General features: G+C 46.6%; 1 protein-coding gene across 1 annotated transcript in view; it reads right to left on the bottom strand.

The window, feature by feature from the left end:
* The window catches only part of TET1 (tet methylcytosine dioxygenase 1), a 125,183-nt gene that overhangs the window by 90,351 nt on the left and 11,104 nt on the right, over positions 1–23,728 (bottom strand). Inside the window, 1 exon segment of the mRNA XM_056113373.1 lies at positions 3,164–3,217. Coding sequence (XP_055969348.1) covers positions 3,164–3,217 — 54 coding nt within the window.

Here is a 23,728-nt window from a genome sequence, read left to right as displayed (position 1 = left end):
TACTCCTGGCAGTGCTCAGGGGACCATATCGGATGCCGGGGATTGAAGCCTGGTCGGCCGCATGCAAGGCAAATGCCCTACCCGCTGTGCTATTGCTCCGGCCCCTGAAGTTTAAAATATAAGAGGCTTAAGGGGCCAGTGATAGTACAGCAAGCGAGGTGCTTGGCATGCATGCTGCTGACCCAGATTCAATCCCTGCCACTACTATGGTCCCCTATGGACACCGGGAGTGACCTCTGAGCACTGCCAGATGATTCCCCACCAAAAAAGACAACAACAAAAAGAGGCTTGAGCCATAGTAGGAAATTTCAACCTCACTACTAGATTCAGTATTTATTTAAGATTCAGAGCAGAATGGACAAGCTTCTACTCCTATCTTCATTCCGTAATATCTGAGTCAGTCTCCTACACCTACTTCTTTATGGAGGATAACGATGAGGATGATGATAATGATGAAAATTAGAAAACTTCCCTGACAAAGAGCAAGAGACCCAGGAGATTGGAATATTCACAAGGCCAGGGTTTGGAATCAGAGGAACGGATTACATCTCTGGCACAATGCCAAAGAAATTATAACAGGAGACCAACTTACAACCTGTGGTTGCCCATCACTTTCCTCAGGAGTGGCCAGAGGAGATGTTAAGTCTTCACCACAGAGTGTTCATTTTTGACATCATCCCCACAGAGTGAATTTAGATTTCTCAATATTTCCTTTAGTGTTATATAACCTTTAATAAATTCTACATTTGCTCTTGTATTTTGCATATGTCAAGCCAAAATCTTAAATCACTTTCAAGTTTCTCCCAAGATTAAAAACTTGCTTGAGAGGAAAAAAAATCATGTCTAAATAGAACATTAAATTATTTTTCCTTTTAGAGCATTTCCCTACTTTTATAACAATCTATATAAGAAACTATATATGAAAGTGAGTGACAGTTTGGTACTGTTTACTGTAGCACATATAATTACCCACCACGTGCGCTAATTTTTTTTTTAATTCACTGCCAAGATTTAAAAAAGAGAGAGAAAAAATACCACCCACAGCATATTTATTTCTAAAATTTATTTCAGGTGACAGGACATCCACAGACTAACAAAATAAACATGACACTAACTTGTCCTCCCAGAGTCTGATTCTACTTCCTAGCAAAAGTCAGTGGCAATTTAGTTACTAAGCCTAGCCTATGAATGTTTGGTTGGGGTGCGTGTGTGTGTGTGTGTGTGTGTGTGTGTGTGTGTGTGTGTGTGTGTGAGTGTGGTTTGATTTTTTTTCCTTTTCAAAGTTAGGGCCATACCCAGTGATACTCAGGAGTTACTTTAGTTGCTGCACTCAGGAATTACTACAGGTGGTGCTAGAGGAACCATATAGGGTGCCGGGGATTGAACCCGGATCGGCTGTGTGCAAGGCAAATGCCCGACCTGCTTTACTATTGTTCCAGGTCCTGCGACTTCTTGCTTCAACAGTCTACCTCTTCTTTGACCTGATATTCTCTACTTTCCTCCTAGCCCACACCCCACACCAAGTCCACAAAACTTTGACTAGAGAGACAGCGCAACAGGTTCATGTGAAAGCTTTGAGGTTTGAGGTACGAGGTTGGGGTTTAATTTCCTGAGCACCAAATGAACAGCCTCCAAGCACCTTGGGCAGCACTGGGTGCAGCCCTCCTAATAAAAATGAACAAACAAATGACAGCAAAATTCCACAAAACTTGAGAACTACTTTAAAAATTGGGGAAAGTATTTGCCACTAGAATACAAAAAAAAAAAAAAAGTCAAGATGGGTATGTCCTCAGAAAGAAAACTAAAAGAGAGATTAAGAAACAGAAGCAGTGACTTCAATGACAGATTTCATCAGTGAGAAGGGAAAGTGCTTTGGGCAATATTCACCAGAAAAACAGAAGAGGGTTCAAATAACCTTGAAAATATCCAGAATTCCAACTGTCCAGGCTCAGTAAAAATGGATGCCAAGCAACTTCATTGATTTGATAGTGCTTGTCATACTGATAACCGTACGGTAAATATTAAACCAAAACTTCTCGGTTGATGGAAGTGCACCTGTCAATGTGTCCACACAGGAATCAGAAACTTGAGGTGGTCAGACAAACCAGAAGGCAATGCAAGGTTTGGTCACCATGTCACTAACATTTTCTGATACACAACTGAAGAAATAGAGGAGAGGGAAAACTGGCCACATCTATTGTTCAACATGTTCTTCTTCTTAAAGTTTCCAAACTTTATTCACCAAAGAAAACCTATAATTAGGTTAAAATATTTTTTATTATATACACACAGTGGAATTTTGAAGACCAGAATTTTATTGTTTAGTGTCTTTTTGAAGTTGAAAGGGTTGCTTGTTCAGGTTGCTGACGTCTACGATAGCAATATAGTATCAGAAATCTTTAACATATAAGCATCTATTTGCTGAACTGAAGCAACTTTTAGTAATGCCATATGCTCTTAAGTTAACCCTTCTATGCACTGTACAAAGCTCGTAACACACAGCTAGTTCATAACCAAATTAGGCTACTACTACATACTCCTCAGACAAACTATTGAATATAAAGATTACATGCATAATCCTACAGCTTTATGAATGCCAAAATGAAAGATATGAGGGTTTGGGATTGAGGAATTCCAGTCTGGCTATAAATCTCAATGGTTGGAACATTTCAAGCTGATCTAACCCTGGAAAGGCTGATTTCTTGGGGAAGGAAGAAATCACATCATTTGAGAACGCTATCTGATGGAAGCTCTATTAAAATCACAATAGATCATAGCTGTCAACTTCAAATAGTGCCTTTCTCCTTAAGAGCTCAAGTTGACACACTGGTGCAACACCATAAATGCAGATGCTACAAAGGGGGCTACAAAGAAAATATAATTTTATTCACAACGGTTTGCATATAAACTTTTCACCATAGTTTGCATATAAACTTTTCCTTCTGCAGACTTTTGGGAAGTTGAAAATAAAGGATGCTAATATGAACACTATGCATCACATCTAAAAAAATGAGAAAACACTTTGACTGAAAATCCATTTAAATGCTAAAAATCTGGGATAATTCACATCCACTGCACTCCAAATTCACCCTTACCTGCCAGAAAAAAATACTCTATGAAATGGAAAAAAAAAATAAGCAGTATTGAATCAATAGCTGGTTACCTTTAAAACTTTGGGCTTCTTTTCCCTCTGGGGCCTCTTGTTTTCCTTTACAACCTAAAAAAAATCAGATTGCAAAATAAGCCTCCTTCGTGAAAAAAAAAAAAAAAACCTCCCACCCACCTACCCCCCCCAAAAAAAAATTTTTTTTTGGCTATTTCTCTGCAAAACTACTTATCCCATTCCAAAGCATCAACACGTTTGCCCAGCAGAACCTCCCGAGCTTCCGTTACAGGTCTGGCTTGCAAGCCACTCCGCGAGCATAACAACGGCAACAAAGATGAAGTCGGGAAATACCCTTTTTTGCCCTCAAAGTCTGCCTTAATTAGCCTCTGCATTCTTCACGGCGAGGCCCACGAGGTAGCCATCTTGCTTGCTTCTGCAGAGGGAGCGGCTACAGGGGGCCTGTTCTGCAAACTGCTTTTGGGGGTGATGATCGCGGTGCTCCCGGGCAGCCCCGGCCTGCCAGCGCCGCCGAGCCGGGCATGCCTTTTGCACAAACAGCCCCTCGCGGTGCAGCCAATGGCAGCGCCGGGCTCGGCGCCTCCGAAGATCCCCGGGCTCAGCCTTCCCAGACAAAGGATCTCCTGTGCGCTCGGCTCGCCAGGCAGGACCCAGGCAGCCACAAGCTGCGACATGGAGTTCGCGGCGCAGGATCTGGCCGAGACCGGGGAGGCTCCTGCAGCAGCCGAGCCGCCCGCCGAGCCCCCGGGGCCCGGCAGCCCCCGATCGATCGATCGATCGATCGATCGCCGGCGAGTCGCCCCGATCCGATCGGCGCCCGCCCGGAGGACAGGTCCGGTCTGCAGGGCGGGGGTGCGCGGGGTGCGCGCGGGGGGCGCGGGAGGGGGCTGGGTCCTGCCTCCCTCGTGCGCGAGGTGGGACGGAGCCCAGGGGGGCCTGGGGCCCGCTGGGACCCGGGAAGGTATGATGCGTTTTGCCTTTATAAGGCAAGCCTTGATATTGGCGATATTCAAGGCGGGGAGGTCATGTGAGGACGCGGAGGCTCAGCGCCGCGGGAACCACACCTCTTTGCAGCAGGCGCCGTGCCCAGAAGCGCTCTGAGTCCTGTCAATAACTGACCAATGGCAAAGGCGGGGCTCGGGAATATTCGGCCGGCCCTTCCAGGGAAAGGACAGGGCGAGGACGCGCAACCGGACAAGGGGGCGTTGGGGGGACGCACTTGCGACCGGCAGTGGCTGGCGAGGAAGAGCCCGGCTCGCCCAGCAGTGCCCAGCAGTGCCGTGACCTTCACTTCCCAGGGGAGCCGGCCCCTCGCAGGAGGCGCCGGATGGAGGTGGACCCGAGGGGCACCCAATGAGGACGGGGTGATCTCCCAAGCTCACCGCCTGTCACGCGCATCTCCAGACGCAGCGGCGCGGAGAGGTCCTAAGAGGCGCCTTTTCAGGCACCTGGCTGCTGGGCACTCGCGCACACCTGGCCGGGCCCTGCACACCTGGCCAGGCCCTCCACCCCGGAGTCAAGGCGGGAGGAGACTGGGGGCTCCCGGGGGCAGCTGGCCAGGCTGTCGGGCACACGAGCTTTGTGCCCTCCCTGCCCTCCCCTGGGGTGATGCAGAAGCAGCAGCAGAGGACCAGGGCAGCTGCGCCGCAGGGAGCTGGCAGGTCCCAAGGTCATGGGCACAGGCAGCGGTGCCGGCCCCCTCGCGCGCGCTGACAGCTGCACAGACCTTAGGCGACGGCTCCAGTTCCAGCCCAGCGGGGCACCGCTTCAGCCCCACGCTGGGGATCTGGCACCCGGCTCACGGGCGGGCGGCGGAGCCAGAGATGGGTTTGCCACTTGCACTGGGACTCAACACCAATTCCCACGACCAGAAGGCAGGGGCAGCGCAGGAGTGCAAGGCCTGGATTTCATCACCCTGGGTCCTGCCTAGTTTCCCTTTCCCTGGTGGCACAGCAGGGCCAACGGGCGGTGTTTCCCACTTCAGCTACCAACTTTTCGGTTTGGTTTGGTTTTTCTGCTTTTGGGGTCACAGCCGGAGATGCTCAGGGTTTACTCTTGGCTCTGCACTCAGGAATCACTCCCGGTGGTGCTCACTGGACCATATGGGAGGCCGGGGATCAAACCTGGATTAGTCGTGCACAAGGCAAACGCCCTACCTGCTGAACTATCATTTTGGCCCACTGACAACATTTTGAACAAATGTAAGAAACAAAATTACAGGGGCGGAGCGATAGCACAGCAGGTAGGGCGTTCGCCTTGCACGCGGACGATACAGATTAGATCCCCAGCATCCATATGGTCCTACAGCACTGCCAGAAGTAATTCCTGAGTGAAGAGACAGGAGTAAGTCCTGAGCATTGCTGTGTGTGACCCGAAAAAGAAAAATATAATAATAAGTAACATCTTTAAAAATGAAAAAAACAAAATTACTTGCTTGCTGGTGAGAAAGTATGAAGATACAAAAAAATGTAAGAATATTGGGGCTGGAGTGAGAGCACAGCAAGTAGGGTGTTTGCCTTGCACGCGGCCGACCTGGGTTCGATTCCCAGCATCCCATATGGTCCCCCGAGCACCACCACCAGGAGTAATTCCTGAGTGCAGAGCCAGGAGTAACCTCTGAGCATCGCAGGGTGTGACCAAAAAGCAAAAAAAAAAAAAGGTAAAGGTAAAGGCCCTCCCGTTGATTGTCGATTTTGCTCGAGCGGGCCCAGTAACGTCTCCATTGGAGACTTTGTTGTTACTGTGTCTGGCATATCGAATACTCTCGGTAGCTTGCCGGGCTCTCCGAGAGGGGCGGAGGAATCGAACTCGGGTCGGCCATGTTGGCCGCTTGTAAGGCGAATGCCCTACCCGCTGAAAAAAAAAAAAAAAAAAAAAAGAATATGGGGCCAGAGTGATAGTCCAGTGGGTAGGGCATTTGCCTTCCATGCAGCTGACCTGGGTTTTATGACCCAGGATCCCATATGGTCCGCTGAGCACTGGCAGGAGTAATTCCTGAGTACAGAGCCAGGAGTAAGCCCTGAACATAATACGGTGTGGCACAAAACAGTAACAAAAAAAAGTAAGAAGATATACGTAAGATATAACTAATTGTAAGAAGTGAAATTACTTTTTTTTTTTTGCTTTTTGGGTCACACCCAGCAATGCTCAGGGGTTTCTCCTGGCTCTGCACTCAGGAATTACTCCTGGTGGTGCTTGGGGGACCACATGGGATGCCAGGGATTGAACCCTAGTCGGCCGCATGCAAGGCAAACGCCCCACCCCACTGTGCTATCGTTCGGGCCCTAAAATTGCTTCTTGAGCAGAAGAGATCATTGAGATAAAAGGTCACTGTCACTATCCTCCCATTGTTCATCAATTTGCTTGAGCGGGCCCAGTAACGTCTCCATTGTGACAATTTCTACTGTGTTTTGGCATACCAAATATGTCACGGATAGCTTGCCAGGCTTTGCTGTGCGGGCGAGATACTCTTGGTAGCTTGCCGGGCTCTCCAAGAGGGGCAGAGGAATCGAACCCCAGTTGGCTATGTTGAACACTTGCAAGGTAAACACCCTTCCCGCTGTGCTATCACTCCAGCCTGAGATTTGCCTTAAATGCAGCTGGGGGGCTGGAGCCATAGCACAGCGGGTAGGGCGTTTGCCTTGCATGCAGCCAACATGGCCAACACAGGTTCGATTCCCAGCATCCCATATGGTCCCCTGAGCACCCCCAGGAGCAATTCCTGAGTGCATGAACAAGGAGTAACCCCTGAGCATCGCCGGGTGTGACCCAAAAAGCAAAAAATTAAAAAAAGTTGTTTTCAAAAGAGACTTGAATAGTTTTCCTTCCCACCAGTGGTGGCTGAAGGCTCCTTTTCCCCCAATTCCCTGCCATCACCGATTGTTTTGGTTCTTTATGTGTGTCAGTCTCCCTGGTATGAGATTATATCTCACTGTTTATATCATTAATTTGCATTTCCCTGATAAGTGATGCAGAACTTCCCCTCCCCTTGCCCCTCATTTATTCACTGGCTTTTCTTTGTAACTTTAAATTTTACTCTAAAGCTACAGGAATCAAGACAATATGGTACTAGACTGAGGATGGAATCACAGACCAATGAAGTAAAATTGTGAGCCCAAGAGACAGTAACACCTCACTGACTACTTTATTTAAGTGATCTTTTGTATTGGGTCTCTTTCAACAAATGTGACTTTTGAAAATGTTGTTTCTACCTAAGGGCCACACCTGCCACGCTCAGGGCTGTTTTCTCCCAACTTAGCCCATGGGTCATTCCTGTGGTGCTGAGCAGACCAGGCAAAGCTTAGGACTGGGTTCCTGTATGCTGTGAAGCAATGCTTGTTTGAACTTGTGTTTGGGGCCATTCCCAGTGGTGCTCTGAAGACCATTCAATGTCAGGGATTGAACCGGTGCAAGTAGCAAAAGCATGTAGCAGAATATTCTGTTTGGGGATTTAACGGGGGGGACACATACAGACATCTTCAGGGGACTATATGCGGCCCCAAGTATCAAGCCAGGGTCAGTCCCATGTGAGACAAGTTCCTTAACCCCTGTACTAGCTCTCTGACACTAGTGTAATGTTTTGAACGTTTGTCCATGTTGCAAGTTTTTTTTTTTGTTATTTGTTATGGTTTGGGGGTCAAGTCAGCAATGCTGAGGGTTTCCTCTTGGCCCTGTGTTCAAGGCGAACTCCCGGCAGGTACAGGGAACCATAAGAGTTCAAGGGATCAAACCCAGATTGACTGCATACAAAGCGAGTGTCCAAGCACTGTACTATCACTCCAGCCCCAGAGAGATTAATTTTTAATGCTAAATAATACTCGATTGTATGGACACATCACATTTCGTTAAGCAATTTTTTGTTAATAGGCATCTGGGTTGTTTCTGCCACTTAACAGATAGACATGGAAAATGGGTGTCTATCTGCATCCCCGTTTTCAGACTTTACTGAGCAAAATTGTTGGATCCATTGAGAGCTCTGTTTAATTTTGAGATACATTAAGACACTTCACAGCCACTAATGCCAACTTTATGTTCCTGTCAGCCATAAACGCAGGGGTAGCCCTAAATTGAACCCAATTAGAGATTAGGACACACTTCCCCCTTGAAGTACTTGTACATGTATGTGGGGGGAAGTGCCAGAATCCAACCCAAGGCATCACACAGGCAAAGTAAGTGCTCTACAACTGAACAAAATTTCGGCCCACAGATACAATTTTTGGGGGGTAGCGATAGCACAGCGGGTAGGGCGTTCGCCTTACAAGCGGCCAACATGGCCGACCCGAGTTCGATTCCTCCGCCCCTCTCGGAGAGCCCCGCAAGCTACCGAGAGTATTCGATATGCCAGACACAGTAACAACAAAGTCTCCAATGGAGACGTTACTGGGCCCGCTCGAGCAAATCGACGATCAACGGGAGGGCCTTTACCTTACCTTTACCTATATCTAGAGTTATACTTGGTGGTGCCAGAGGCCACTCCCAATTCAGCGCTGGATACTGAACCCAGCCACTCTCACCCATTGGGGTAACTCTCCAGCTCCTACAGCCTTTGTTTTTCAATATCATTTTTAAGGCATCCATATTTGAGGCTGGAAAGACAGGGTAGTGGATAAGTTCTTGGTCCCTGGAGCCCTGTATCGTTCTCCAATGACTAATAGGAGTGATCCCTGAGCACAGAACCAGGAATACACCCTGAGCACTATTGGGAGTAAAAAACAAAATCAATAAAATTAAAAACGCTAACATTTTCCACTTATGCTCAATACTGCTCAAAATAATAGCGAGACAACATAAAAACAAGTAAGCCCAGATCATTATCGCATGCTATAGATATCATTACATATCTAAAATAAACTCACTGTAGCTGGAAAGATAGTACAGAAGGTAAAGCTCTTGCCTAGCATGTGGCTGACCCCAAATGGTCCCCTGAGCCCAGCCAATGGTGATCCCTGAGCATAGAGTCAAGAGCAAACCCTAAACACAGCTAGTGTGTCCCTAAAAACAAAGAAATAGTAATTAGCAGGAAAATCTATGTGGAATCTATTATCCATGTGAACTATACCTGATCCTTTGTATAAAACAAAATCAGGGACCAACTCAGTCATAAAATGCATGATTTGCAGCTAGGTTTCCTGGGTTTTCATCCTGATATCTCAAAAATGAAATGAAATTAAAATCAGAACCTTAGTGTACCAAATTTGGTAAAATTCAACAAAAACAGTGGAGTGGTTAGACATCCAGCTTCTTTTTTTTTTTTTACTTTTTGGGTCACACCTGGCGATGCACAGGGGTTACTCCTGGCTCTGCAATCAGGAATTACTCCTGGCAGTGCTTGGGGGACCATATGGGATGCTGGGAATCGAACCCGGGTTGGCCGCATGCAAGGCAAACGCCCTACCCACTGTGCAATCGCTCCAGCCCAGACATCCACCTTTTATTTTTCTTTTCTTCCTCATAACACATCATCTATGTAACACAGATCTGCACATACAATCCATATAACATGATCCATACAACACAGACGTGCACATATGATCCATCTAACACAACAATCACATACGATCCACAAAATACAGATTTGCACATATGATCTATGTAACACAGGCACATAGAATCTATACAACAGACATGCACTTACGATCTATATAACAGACATGCACATATGATCCGTTTAACAGAGATGATCCATATAACAGATGTGCACATACAATTCATAACACAGACATGCACATATGATCTACATAACATGATATAGAACTGCATCATTTCACAAAGAGACCCGGATCTGTAATTTATGTGTAAGAATCCTACAAGAGAGAAACAACCTGATTTTTTTTTTGTAGGAGTACTGCTATTTATTCAGCCACTGATTAGCTGATTGAATTGGGCATGAACCCCACCTTACTTTTTTTTTAAATTTTTTACAATTTTATTTATTGAATCACCGTGAGAGCAGTTACAAAGTTTTCGGGTGTAAGTCTCGGTCATACAATGAAACACCCGTACCTTCACCAGTGCCCATTCTCCACCCCAAAAAACCCCAATATACCCCCGTCCCACACCCTCCCCCTACCTGTGGGGCAGATGATTTCCACATTACTCTCTCTCTACTTTGATCACATTCAATATTTCGACACCAGACCCACCATTATTATTTGAGATTTTACCCCAACACTCAACTCTGCTGAAAAGGCAACAGTAGACAATTTGTGTTCTATTGCTGGTTATGAAAAACATATGATGTCGTGTGGCTGCAGTAGGGCCATGTGATTTTGAAATTCCAAAATTTTAACACTTAAATCTGGAGGGATTTCTGCCAAAAGCCACTGGGTTTCGAGATTTGCTCCTGAGTTTCTGGGATCATGGCCGTTGAGCAGCTTGATGAGGAGCCAGAGAGGCCGTTCGTGGGCGATGACTTGGGGTCTCATTGGGGTGGGGAGGAAAGGACCAGCTCCACCCCCATACTGTGAGGCTGTGCGTGTCTCGTCACTGGGGGCCCAAACCTGACTGTCCAGTGGCCTCTGGAAGATGGCAACCATTGGGCCACCAGGGGGAACAGGCCAAGGCACGAAACCTATTTCCACCCGGGTTGGCCCAGCAGCGGTAACCTACTGCAGGGACTGGATGCATTTCTGCCTAAAGCCACTGGGTTTCGAGATTTGTTTCCGAGTCTCTGGGATCAAGGCCGTTAAGCAGTTTGATCAGGAACCAGAGAGGCCATGCCTCCAATATATAGCTGAGCCGGAGGTGGTATGTGGGTGTGTCTCCCACATACCTAACTTTTGGCCGTTTACTTTCTTGATAAACTTTGCCCCAAGTTTTTGGGGTCTGGCCAAAGGCACAGCAGCAATTTTGGGGTATCTGGAAGTCTGAAGGTGCCATCAGGCTGCTGATGCACTCGCCTCACAGGTGCAGATTGACCTTCTGGCGGCACCATACCCCCGATATCCACCTTTTAAAGCCTTCAAACAAGCCTCTACACTCTATGGGAATACTCATGAAGTCACACTACATTGCAGTTGGCAAGCGAAGCAAACATGGAAGGTCTGTGAGCAGTGTTTCATAGAAGGAGTAACAAAGCCAAAGTTCATCTCAGCTAGATACGAGGGTTAATGAAATTGAGCAGAGTTAACATCAACTCCAGAGAGTCACATGATACGACACCATGAAGATCTGTACTTGTGTGCTCATGGGACAGATATGTCACCTCTATTAGTTCTCACCATCTGCTCTAAATCCTGTATTAACTATTTGATGGCCACAGACCAAAGCTCAGGTGATGGCCAGCTCTGGTGAAGAGAATGATCAAATCACGGAGAAATTGGCAGTCAAGGGAGTAATTTTTGTTTGTATTTTATTATTGAGGGCAAAGTGCTATGACTAGTCCTCTTGAGAGAAAATATCAGGAACAGAGAAAACTGGAGGTTTCTGCACTTTCTATTTAGTCTTTGTCACTTAAATTTATTCATTTTCCCCCTCTTTTTTTTTTTTTGGTGGGGGTGGTTTTTGGATCACACCCGGTGATGCTCAGGGGTTACTCCTGGCTCTACCTTGAGAATTATTCCTAGAAGTAGTCAGGGGACCATACGGGATGTTGGAGATCAAACCCAAATGACCAAACCCAAATGAGTGTGCAAGGCACTACCTACGGTGCTATTGCTCTGACCCAGTATTTATTCATTTTGCATTTAAGGAAACACGATTACCAAACTGCACAAGTTAGGCTGGAGCAATAGCACTGAAGGTAGGGTGCCTGCCTTGCACACAGCTGACCCCAGCACCACTGCGCAATGTCCCTGGGCATTTAAAAAAAAAAAACCAAGGATGTTACAACTGAAAAAGGACATCAAGCTTATAATGTAGCTCAGGAGTATAGCACATGCCCTACATGTATGAACCACCAGGTTCCCCGAGCACCATCAAAACAAACAGCCTAGGAGCTGGCTCAAAGGGTCAGAACACAAACTAGGCATGTGGCAAGCCCAGGCCCATCTGAGGTACAACAAGGCAGAGCAAGCACAAGCGGGAGACAGGAGAAGCCCCTGCCCCCAACCAAGCAAACCAAAACTCCCCCCCCAACAAATAAAAAAAAAAAGAGCAAATCAGAGAAAATTTAGCCTAACAACTTTATCAAATAGACTGAAGCCTGGGGCTGGAGTGATAGTACTGCCTTGCGCACAACTGACCAGGGTTTGATCCTCCATATTCCCGACGGTCTCCTGAGCCCACCGGGACAGGCTCCTGAATGCAGAACCAGGAGTAAGTTCTGATCATCGCCAGGTGTGACTATAAAACTGAAACTGAAATAAATAAACAAACAAACAAATAGATCAATTGAAGCTCAGAGAGGTCATGTTCTTGACTGGAGTTTAAGAATCAATTTAGAATTTGACTTGTGCCTCCATGAACCATTTTCACTCTTCTCCTACATTTTATTTCCACACCCAACAATAGACGTTGGTAAAGATTCCCAGCCTGTCTTCACAGAAACATGTACACAAGCAGCTTTCAGCATAGAGGACCAGCAGCGATTCTGAAGACACCGGGACTCAATGATGCTTTAGGGATAATTTCTGCCCTCAGATACAAAACGTATAAATAAATTCAAACTTCTACTCTCTTTGAGCATTAACAACTGCACAACCAAAGAAACTAAGCAAACAGACACTGCCTAGGAGGAGTCGTTTCATTGTTATCTAGATTAACTTCTGGTAGCCCGAGACATAGTCCAGAGAGGGTGAGGAGCTTGCCTTACACGAGGCTGACCCGGGTTTCCTCCTGGCATCCCACGTGGTCCTCCAGCCCTGCCAGGAGTGATTCTTTACCATTGAGCCAGGAGTAAGCCCTGAGCACCGCTGGGTATGCCCTGCCACCCCCTTTCCAAAAAAAGGGGGAAAAATAAATGAATTAACTTACAGACTAATTCACTATTGCTCAAAACTGACCATTCTGAGCATAAAAGCTTTCCAATATTAGTCATACATCTCCCACAATATCCTTTCTTATATGTATCTATGCAGAGTTAGATCTGACCCCTTCCAGGAAATTGCCAAAAACAACCAACACAGAAGGAAAGAAGGGCGCCCACCCGATATTCTCCAGCCTTTAGGAAACATGGAGCTGTTCCTTTGGCCATATGCATGCAGACCTCCGAGGTACTGTCATAGACACAATGGAAGGGCACTGTTCAAGAAGGAAAGCCCCACGAATGTTCCCACAGCAAACAGGGAAGAGTCTAAAGGGTCACCCAGCAGGCTGTTGGCATGTAAACAAACAAGCAAATGGTAAAAGTCTTGCCAGGACAGTATTAATACTGAGCAGATAAGCAGTCTGACAGCTTCCTAAAACGGGTGAAGGAAAATGATCCTAAAAAGAAAAAACCTGGGGCCGCAGAGAGAGTACAGTGGGTAGGTCACTTGCCTTGCACGTGGCTGACCTGGATTTATTCCCCATCACCACATACTGTCCAAGGAGTGAAATCTGAAAGCAGAGCCAATAGAGGGCCCTGAGCACCTCCAGGTGGGGCCCAAAAACAAAGAGAGAAAAAGAAAAGGAGAAAAAAGAGAGAGAGAGGGAGAGAGAAAGGAAAGAAGTTATTTAATGCAGAATGAGAGAGAGAGAGAGAGAGAGAGAGAGAGAGAGAGAGAGAGAGAGAGAATCTGCCTAGTGGCATAGGATAGTGAAAAGCAAATGAGATCCAGGAGAAAATTAAAAAATTAGAAGAGAAAGATGAGGTTGGAGCAATAATACTATGGTAGGGTTCTTGCCTTCCTTGGCATTCCCTGGCATTTCCTGGCATTCCATATGATTGCAGAGCACTGCCAGGAGTAATTCCTGAATGCAGAGCCAGGAATAAGTACTAAGCACTGCTGGTTGTGACAAACAAACAAATAACACACACACACACACACACACAGACACACACACACACACACACACACATCCAGCCCACACTGCTAGAAGGTCATAAGAGTGATTCTCAGACCCCCAACAACTGCTTGAGGGTCCTTCCCGTCTCAGCATTCTTTCTGCGACCTATTTCTCTTTCTCTCCTTTCATTCCTATGAGTAAATTTCTTTATTTTATTTTGTTTTGTTTTGGAATCACAGCCCATACGATGCTCAGGAGTTACCTGGCTCTATACTCAGAAATCACTCTTGGCAGTGCTCAGGGGACCATATGGGATGCTGGGGATGGAACTCAGCTTGGCCATGTGCAAGGCAAGTTTCCTACCCACTGTACTATCACTCTGGCCCCTTATTTTATTCTTTTGTTAATTTACTTATTTTGATGGAGTTTGGGCCACACCAGGCAGTTCTCAAGGGTTATTCCTGGCTCTGTACTGAGGGATCAATCACTTCTGGTGGGAACCATTTGGGATGTTCAGGGATAGAACTCAGTTCTGCCATGTACAAGGCAAGCGCCTTACCACTGTACTATCTCTCCAACCCTTTAAATGAAACTATTATTTTAAAAAAATAACAACACGAAGAACCGGAGCAATCGTACAGTGAGCAGGGTACTTGTCTTGTACACGGTTCACCCAGATTCAATCTCCAGCATCCCATACGGTCCCCTGAACACCCCCAGGAGTAACTTCTGAGTGCAGAGCCAGGAGTAACCCCCGAGCATCGCTGATGTGACTCCAAAAAAGCAAATAAAGCAAAATAAAATAAAATAACAACAGAAACACATCCCCTGGCAAGATAGTAAAAAGCTAAGGAGAGCGACCCTCGTGAGCACAGCACCTGTGCACACAGTTACCGCTACAACGCGATGACCCCACACTGGCCACAGCAATTCCAACTAGAGAAAGGCAAGGGGAAAAGAAATACAGCCGGAGAGAAGCGGCCGAGATGCAGTTCATCGGAAATGGAACCCTGAAATTAGCACATAGAAGAAAAATAATTGACACGCGCAATGAATTTAAGTGTTTGATTCTTATCGAAAATGTTTTACTATTTCCAAACAAGCCTATGAACTTCTACACAACCTCTCATTCACAGAAGCCTGACACACAGCAGTAATGGCCTTAGCAGAACCACCATCAGCAAGTTTTCTTCTTGGTGCCGAAGATTCCAGTTCTTCAAATTTCAGTTGTTGCAAAATACAGGGATTTTGTTCACAGAGAGGCCAGGGAGGCGACTCAAAGGACTAGTGCCCACTGTCTGCATGTGGGAAGTACATGTTCGTTCCGACACTACATGGCACCTTCAGAACTGACCCTATCAACAAGTGTGCGCAAAAAATGAAGGAAAAAAGATGGCTGGTGGTGGTGGTGGTGGTGGTGGTGGTGGTGGGGTATGTGTGTGTGTGTGTGTGTGGAGGGAGAGAGAGAGAGAGAGAGAGAGAGAGAGAGAGAGAGAGACAGAGAGGTGGGTTTTTTTTTTTGCACTTAACGTTTCAGTCATACACCGGTTGAGCACCCATCCCTCCACCAGTGCACATTCACCATCACCAATATTCACAGTATCTCTCCCACCACCACCCCTATCCCCCCGCCCCCCCCCCCCCCCCCCCCCCACGCACACCACTTCTGTGACAGGTGCATTTCCTTTTACTATCTCTCTCTCCTTTTGGGTGTTGTGGTTTGCAATACAGGTATTAAGTGGCCATCGTGTTCAGTCTATAGTTTATTTTCAGCACACATCTCCCATCCCGAGTGGGCCCCCCAAGCATCCTTTACTTGGTGGTCCCTTCTCTATCTCAGCTGCCTTTTCCCCGGCGTGTGAGGCCAGCTTCCAAGCCATGGAGCAGAGATTTTAAGGTGCCTGCCTTGCACACAGCTGATAGCAGTTCAGTCCCTTGCACTGCATATGATCCTCCAAACACTGCCAAGAGTAATTCCTGAGCACAAAGCCAGAAGTAACCTCTGAGAACAGCTAGGAGTGGCTAAAATAAACAACAACAAAAAAATCACATGTCTTCGATAACAAGGGTTCAGGTTACAGACCAAAAATGTGGTCATGGGGCTTGGAAAAGTTCAGTTGGGTAAAGGTACTTTCCTCTTACACAGCCAAGCCTGGTTCAATCCCTGGCTGTACATATGGTCCCCTTTGTGTCACCAGGAGTGATCCCTGAACACAGAGTTAAGAGTGAGCTCTGAGCACCACTCAGTGTAACAGAGGGGGGAAGACAAACACGAAAAATATGAACATAGACAAATTGAAAAGGCACGAGGGCGATTCCCTTACAAAAAAGACAGTAAGAGAACAAGCATGTCAGTTCTTTTGCTTGCTTTTGTTTCCTTGTTTTTTGGGTCATGAAGGCTGTACCCAGTGGTACTCATGAACTACTCCTGGCTGTCTCCTTGGGGTCACTTCAGTAAGGTTCAGGGGACCACACTCTGTCACGGTCACGGTCAAACCCAAACTTCCTGCACGCAAACCACGCCCTCAGTCCCTTTGAGCTCTCTCTGGTCCATGTTCTGAACATCTTCCTGATCTCTTAAGAAGTACTCAAGATTCATAATAATTCACTCTTTTCCCTCTCAATTCCAGCTTTGTATCTAAGATCAGTATCAACCAACTCAACCGCTATTTGTTAGGTGACTCGAAATTCCAGCTACTACACAGATAAATGGATGGGGGAAAAGGAATTGACTGAAACCTGTAAAACTTCAACATGGTAACATTTTCCACTTGGCAGCCAGAGACTAAGACAGAGATTAAGACATCTGAAATGTACACAGCCAACCCCAGTTCACCGCAGCTTCAGCATCCCCTAAGTACGACCAGGAATGCACCCTAAGCACAGAATCCGAATATTGCTGGGTATGGCCCAAACAACTATCTTTAAAAAAGAGAGAGCTGAATTTTGGGGACCAGAGTAAAGGTACAGAGGGTAGGGAATTTGCTTTGCATGTGGCAACCTGAGCTCAATCTCTGGTATCCCCTAGGGTTCCCCGAGTAACACAGGAGAAATTCCTGAGCACAGATCCAGGAGTAACCCCATATAATAGGCTTCTAGCATATGCAAGACAATGGCATGACCTAGGTATGATTCCTGGCTCCACATGACCCCCCAAATACAAGTGCCAGGTATGCCCTGTACGCTGCAGTCATGCACTGGGGCAGCCCTAGGAGTCCCTGATATCAAGGGGCCTGAGCACAAAGTCATTCTTAGACTCTAGCACTGAACTGGGGGCCAGCTTGGTTGAATAGTCTCGAGAGTGGTCCAGGTCCACTCAGCACCCATTGGGAGACGCACCTAAGGCAGGGGGCGGGGGGAAGCTACACATCTACTTATGATACTAAATTACTAAATGGCAAATCGATAAATTGAAGTTCAACAATCAATTTTCAAATATCAACAAAAGGTTTGGTCAGAATGCATGGGTGTGGCGCAGGGGCAGAGCACATGCCCCACATGTGTGTAGCCCAGACTTCAGTTTCAACCCGACACTGCAACAAAGAGACAACGAGGAAAGATTTATTTCCCAGGGACTGGGCTCCCCCGAATTCCTGTGCTGGAAAGCATCAGTAGACTCTTGGAGGTAGTGCACGAACCTAAAAGCCTTCCAAACGTTCCAGATGTGCAGGATGGGTATCATTCAGCAACACATAAAAAGCCAAATTTTTCCCATTTCTGACAACAACCAGATGAAACTGAAGGATTAAGCAAAAGGCAAAAGTGAAATCAGAAGCAGGAAGACAAATGCCAGATGACTTTTTCCATAGGTGGACAATAAAGAAACAAAACTGAAAAATCGGACTGAGGAAAACCAAACAAACCAGGGGATAGAAGGGTACAACTGTGGTTCTAGAAAAGACAGCGGGGAGGAAAGGGTAGATGGGTCCAATGGTCTGCAGAAGGTCAGTGCTCACTTAGTGGTAGGTGTGCTGTGCTAACACATCTGAATAGGTGTGAACCTGCATCTGAAATACAGTGTCATACATCAACATTTCCCCATTAATAAAAATTAATTACTAAAACAAACACCACAGAGCAAATAAAGGCATTAGGAATAAAGTAAGGAAAGAAGAGAGGAGGGGCTGGAGCGATAGCACAGCGGGTAGGGCGTTTGCCTTGCACGCAGCCGACCCGGGTTCGATTCCCAGCATCCCATATGGTCCCCTGAGCACCACCAGGGGTGATTCCTGAGTGCATGAGCCAGGAGTAACCCCTGTGTATCACCAGGTGTGACCCAAAAAGCAAAAACAAAACAAAACAAAAAAACAGGAGGCTGGAGCTGTAGTACAGCAGGAGGAAGGACACTGGCCTTGCGTGTAGATGACCCGAGTTCGATCCCTGAGAGTAGAGAAAGGAATAACCCTGAGTATCGCCACCCACAAGAAAAAAAAATAAAACTGAAAAACTGGGAGAGACAGGACAGTGTGTTAGGTACCAGTGGGAGCAACACTGAGAACGGGTCTGGAAGGGAACAGCCCCTGAAGAGGGCGTAGCCCAAACAGAAACAATAAAAAATGCACACTATTGAAACAGACCAGACTCTAAGGGGCACATTTTATATAACATTTCAGTGAATTATCTAGAACAGGAAAATTTATAGACACAAAGTCGTCTGAAGGGGCTGGAGCAATTATATATGGGTTCGCATGCAGCCAACCCAGGTTTGATCTCCAGCACCTTGTATACATGATCTCAAGTATGCCAGGAGTGAGCCCTGAGCAGTGTCAGGAGTAAGCCCTAAGCACCGCCAGGTGTGACCTCAAACCTAACAAAACTCTTCTCATTATTACATAAGGACAAGAAAATGACTGAGGCATTGTTGTCTCACTGGAAATCACAAGCATAATTCTGACTCACGTGGAACAGTAAAACCAATTCATTCACAATGCAACTCAATCCTCCTGTCATTAAAGTTCTTTTGCAGATAACATGAAATGATGTATGCTGGCTAGTTCTGAGGACTTTGGTTACTTTAAGTGGGAGCTGGAGGAATAGCACAGAGGGTAGGGCATTTTCCCTGCAAGCGATTGACCTGGGTTCAATTCCCAGCATCCCATATGATCCCCCGAGCACCGCCAGGAGTAATTCCTGAGTGTATGAGCCAGGAGTAACCCCTGTGCATTGCCAGTAACCCCTGTGCATCGCCAGGTGTGACCCAAAAAGCAAAAGAAAAGGGGGGGGCTGGAACGATAGTTCAGCAGTAAGGCGTTTGCCTTGTATGTGGCTGACCCAGGTTCGATTCCCAGCATCCCATAGGGTTCCCTGAGTACCGCCTGGAGTAATTTTGAGTGCAAAGCCGGAGTAATCCCTGTGCATCGCTGGGTGTGACCCAAAAAGCAACATAAATAAATAAATAAATAAATAAAGCAAGAGGAAAGTGAGTGAGAGTAATTAAGAATATGTAAATCTCTGGGCTGGAACAATAGCATAGTGCGTAGGGCATTTGCCTTGCACACGGCCGGCCGGGGTTCGATTCCCAGCATCCCATATGGTCCCCTGAGCACCGCCAAGAGTGATTCCTGAGTGCAGAACCAGGAGTAACACCTGAGCATCGCTGGATATGACCCAAAAAGAAAAAAGAAAAAAAAAGAACACGTAAATCTCTTCAAGGATATATAACAATAACCATCACACATAAGCACCATCTATGACACTATGCTGGTCCCTTTACAGACAATCACTACTACTCATTGCATCCCAGCCCTTCACAATATGACTCTCTCAAGATTATAAAGAGATCCTTTCTTATACTTAGGACCATATGTGGGACTATAAAAGCTCAAGTATAACTTTGTTCCTTAACAACATGAGCAGTTGCAAAATTTCATTCCCTCAAAGTCTTGAGAGTAACGCGCGGGGCCAGAGGGCTGGTGCACAGGCATGCCTGTCTGTGGTGAAATCCCCAGGACGGGGTCAATACCGGTTCAATCCCCAGTATCACCTGGTCCCCCAAACACTGCAAGTAGTGACCCCCCAAACAAACTGCCAACAGCAGTCCCTCAAAGAAGCAGAGGTGTGTATCTCTTCCTAGCTTTTATTTTGGGGAACGGAAGTCTTGACTTACTTTTCTCTAGATTTTTATTGTTTTGTTTTTGTTTGGGGGCCACACATGGCTGTGCTCAGGGTATGACCATATGCAATGCAGGAATTGAACCTGGGTCATGTGTGTGCAGGGCGAACTTTAGAGCTACTGCACTCCAGCCGCTGACTTATACTCCTGTGAAATGCGAGAAAGGCTATGGGCCATCTCTCTAGGAAAGAAGCACATGAGACATCGTTTCATAGAATTTTGAGAATTATTTTCATATAATTTCAGAGAATTAAAGCCCACGATATAAAACAATACAGGACTGGAGGGGAAGACAGCTGCCTGCAAGTGACCTCCCCAGGTTTGGTCCCCAGCACTGAATGTGGCCCCTCAGTACGGTGGGAGCGATGCACATCCAGGAGTGGCCCCAGACCCCCAAACAACAAAAACACCTGAATAGGTTTCAAGTGGAGGGAAGAGATGGCAGCCTGGCAGTGCTGGGTCTACGGCACGGACTCCTGCACGCGGTGTGTGTGCTCCAGCCCTCGGACCATCTCCCCCCTCTTCTCATTCTATTTTTCATTCATGAAATGACTTTTTGTTTGTTTGGGGCCACACATGTGGTGCTCAGGAGTAACTCCTGACCTAAGTCAGGAGAGCATATGAAGTGTCAGCATTGTGCAAGGCAAGTGCCCGACCATCTGTACCATCTTCCCAGTACCCTTATTTTGGAGGTTTCTTTTTTTTTTTTTTAGATTTTGGGTCATACCCAGCAAAGCCCAGGAATTATTCCTGGCAGTGTTCGGGGGACCATCTGGGACAGAACCCAGAACCCAGGTTGGGCGTGGAAGGCAAGCACCTTACCAGTTGTATCATCTCTCTGGCGCCTATTTCTAAAATTTCTTATAAAATTTAGTCTTTTGGATCACTTAACACCAAGAACAAATAAGTCCTAGGAACTCTTGTGTAATAAAATCTAAAAAACCACAAGAAGGGGCAGGAAGCGCAGTCAAAAGCCAGGAGCGCAGGCCTGCTTGCGCTGCAGCGGGAGAGAAGGGTGGGACACAAGGGGAATCGAGGTGGTCAGTTAGAATCTAATCTTTTTTTTTGGTTTTTGGGTCACACCCAGCAATGCTCAGGGGTTACTCCTGGCTGATGCACTCAGGAATTACTCCTGGCAGTACTCGGGGGACCATATGGGATGCTGAGAATCGAACCCGGGTCGACCATGTTGGCTGTGTGCAAGGTAAACGCCCGACCCGCTGTGCTATCGCTCCAGCCCCCAAGGTCAGTTAGAATCTTGCTCATGAAAAGGTGGCCAGTACAAAGAGATAATGGGATGGCTGGCGGAGAGTGGGAGATTGCAACACATAAAAGGAAACCCCCAGGTGCCAGAGAGATAGTACAGCAGGTAAGACCCTTCCTTGCCTGGCAGGCGGCTGGGTTACATCATAGCACCCCATAAGGTCCCCTGAGCAGTGACAGGAGTATTTCTTGATTGCAGGACCAGGAGTAAACCCCTGAGCATCATTTAGGTGTGGCCCAAAACCAAGGGGCGGAGTTGGGGGGAGGGAGGGAAGCCTCCAGACAGCCTCTCTCTTCACAGGATAAGGTAGGGCTTTCAGGCCCAGACAGATGACTGTGTACTGGGGGGCCAGAGTGATAGTACAGAGGGTAGGGCTCTAGCCTTGCACATAACCAACCCAGGTTTGACCCTGGCATCCCATATGGTCCCCCAAGCCTACCAGGAGTAAACCCTGAGCACAGGACCTAGAAAGCCAGGAGTAAGGTATGGTCCAAAAAACAAAACTCCAAACAATTGGCTGTGTATAGGCAGGGCTCACAGACCTGGACAAGCAGGCGATCAGGCAGGACTCAATGTTCGGGCATGACAAGGTGCTGAACATTGTGGTCTCACTCATGAGCACCAGGCTGAGCACCCTAGCAGGGTCCTGAGGCGAGGAAAGCTGAGGCAAGAGAGATACTGGGGTACCACCTAGCCGGAGAGACTCAGCACCAGGGGTTGAGACTAGGAAAGAGTACACTGGAGAGAGACTGGTACAGAGACAAGGATCAGACCGTCGTAGGCGGGAGTCCAGTAGAGGCAAGGGACAGGATTTAGGAATCATATGCTGGACCAAGCATCCTGGAACAGAATGAGAGAATGGGTAAAAGGAGAGGCCTGGACACTGGGGAGCAACCCAGACCTATCTATTTAAACTGTGCAATAATTTTTTTTAAATTTCATTTATTTATTTATTTATTTGCTTTTTGGGTCATACCCGGCAATGCACAAGGGTTCCTCCTGGTTCATGCACTCAGGAATTACTCCTGGCCGTGCTCAGGGGACCATATGGGATGCTGGGAATTGAACCCGGGTCATGCAAGGCAAACGCCCTACCCGCTGTGTTATCTCTCCAGCCCCCTGTACAATAACTTTTTGACCTTCAAGTTTTGAGTGCAAAGCTTTCTCTTAAGCAAATTTATTCTAAGAACCCTCCAGTAAAGGGCCGGAATGATCGTACAGCTGGTAGGGCGTTTGCCTTGCATGACCTTGCACACGGCCAACCCAAGTTCAATCCTCAGCATCCTATATGGTACCCCAAGCACTGTCAGGAGTAATTCCTGAATGCAGAGCCAGGAGTAACTCCTGAGCAACGCTGGGTGTGATCCAAAAAAAAGTAAAATCAAACAAACAAACAAACAAAACCACCCCACCAGTGCAAGAAAATCCACCTTCACACTAATAGTATTGATGCCCTCCACTCATGATCGCCTAAGTAGCACAGGGAAGTAGGCCCAAGCACCAAGGAAGGAGTATTTCCTCTCCATAATCTCATGTGACCCAAAAATTAAAACTAAAAAGTGGAAAATTTAATGGAACTGAAGCAACAGATAATTCAATTTTTTAAATTTTTCTATGGTAATTATAAAAACATCCAGTACTTAATCTGTGCGATTTTATTTCATCCTTTTTTTTCTTTAGGATCATACTCTGCTGTGTTCGGAGGTAACTCCTGGCCACACTGGTAGAACCCAAAGCAGTGCCAAGGATTGAACCTAGGTTAGCCACCTGCAAGGCAAGTGCTTTGCCTACTGTATTATCGCTCCAGTCCCAGTACCTAATCTGAACTGGATAATACCCAGGCTGTAGCTAGTAGATATGCTGAAATACCAGCTCAGGAACAGCTCAAGAGGGCATTAAGACATATTTATAAAATGAATATAATATACTTAAATTTCTCATCTGGAAAGTGAACCTGGATTTAAAAATAAACACCTGGACCACAAACTTGTTTTCCAAAATTATTAGGTATTCACTCAACAGCAAAATGAAAAATATTTTGATTATACTAATGCTCTAAACTTGAAATAAAGGGCTGATAGTTCTGTTGTCAAGGAAATAGTAACTAAGATATACAGAAAAACATTCACTACCAAACCAGGTAAACAGGTGAGCCGGCTGGAGCACATTCTGGACAGGTGGGCGGCCTGAGTTTGCAGCCTGGCACCTCGTGGTACTCCAAGCATCACCAGGCATCACTGGTATGGCATAACCAACCCACAAAAACTTCACTGACATATGTAAAAATCTTAGCAAACTGAAGCATCCAGTTATGCAAAGTAATTTAGTGGCCAAGTTTATTTCCCACGAGAACATTAAGAAC

Source organism: Sorex fumeus, unplaced genomic scaffold (genome assembly GCF_029834395.1).
Source record: "Sorex fumeus unplaced genomic scaffold, SorFum_2.1 ptg000020l, whole genome shotgun sequence".
Classification (NCBI taxonomy): domain Eukaryota; kingdom Metazoa; phylum Chordata; class Mammalia; order Eulipotyphla; family Soricidae; genus Sorex; species Sorex fumeus.
This window is presented reverse-complemented; position numbering and strand designations above follow the sequence as displayed.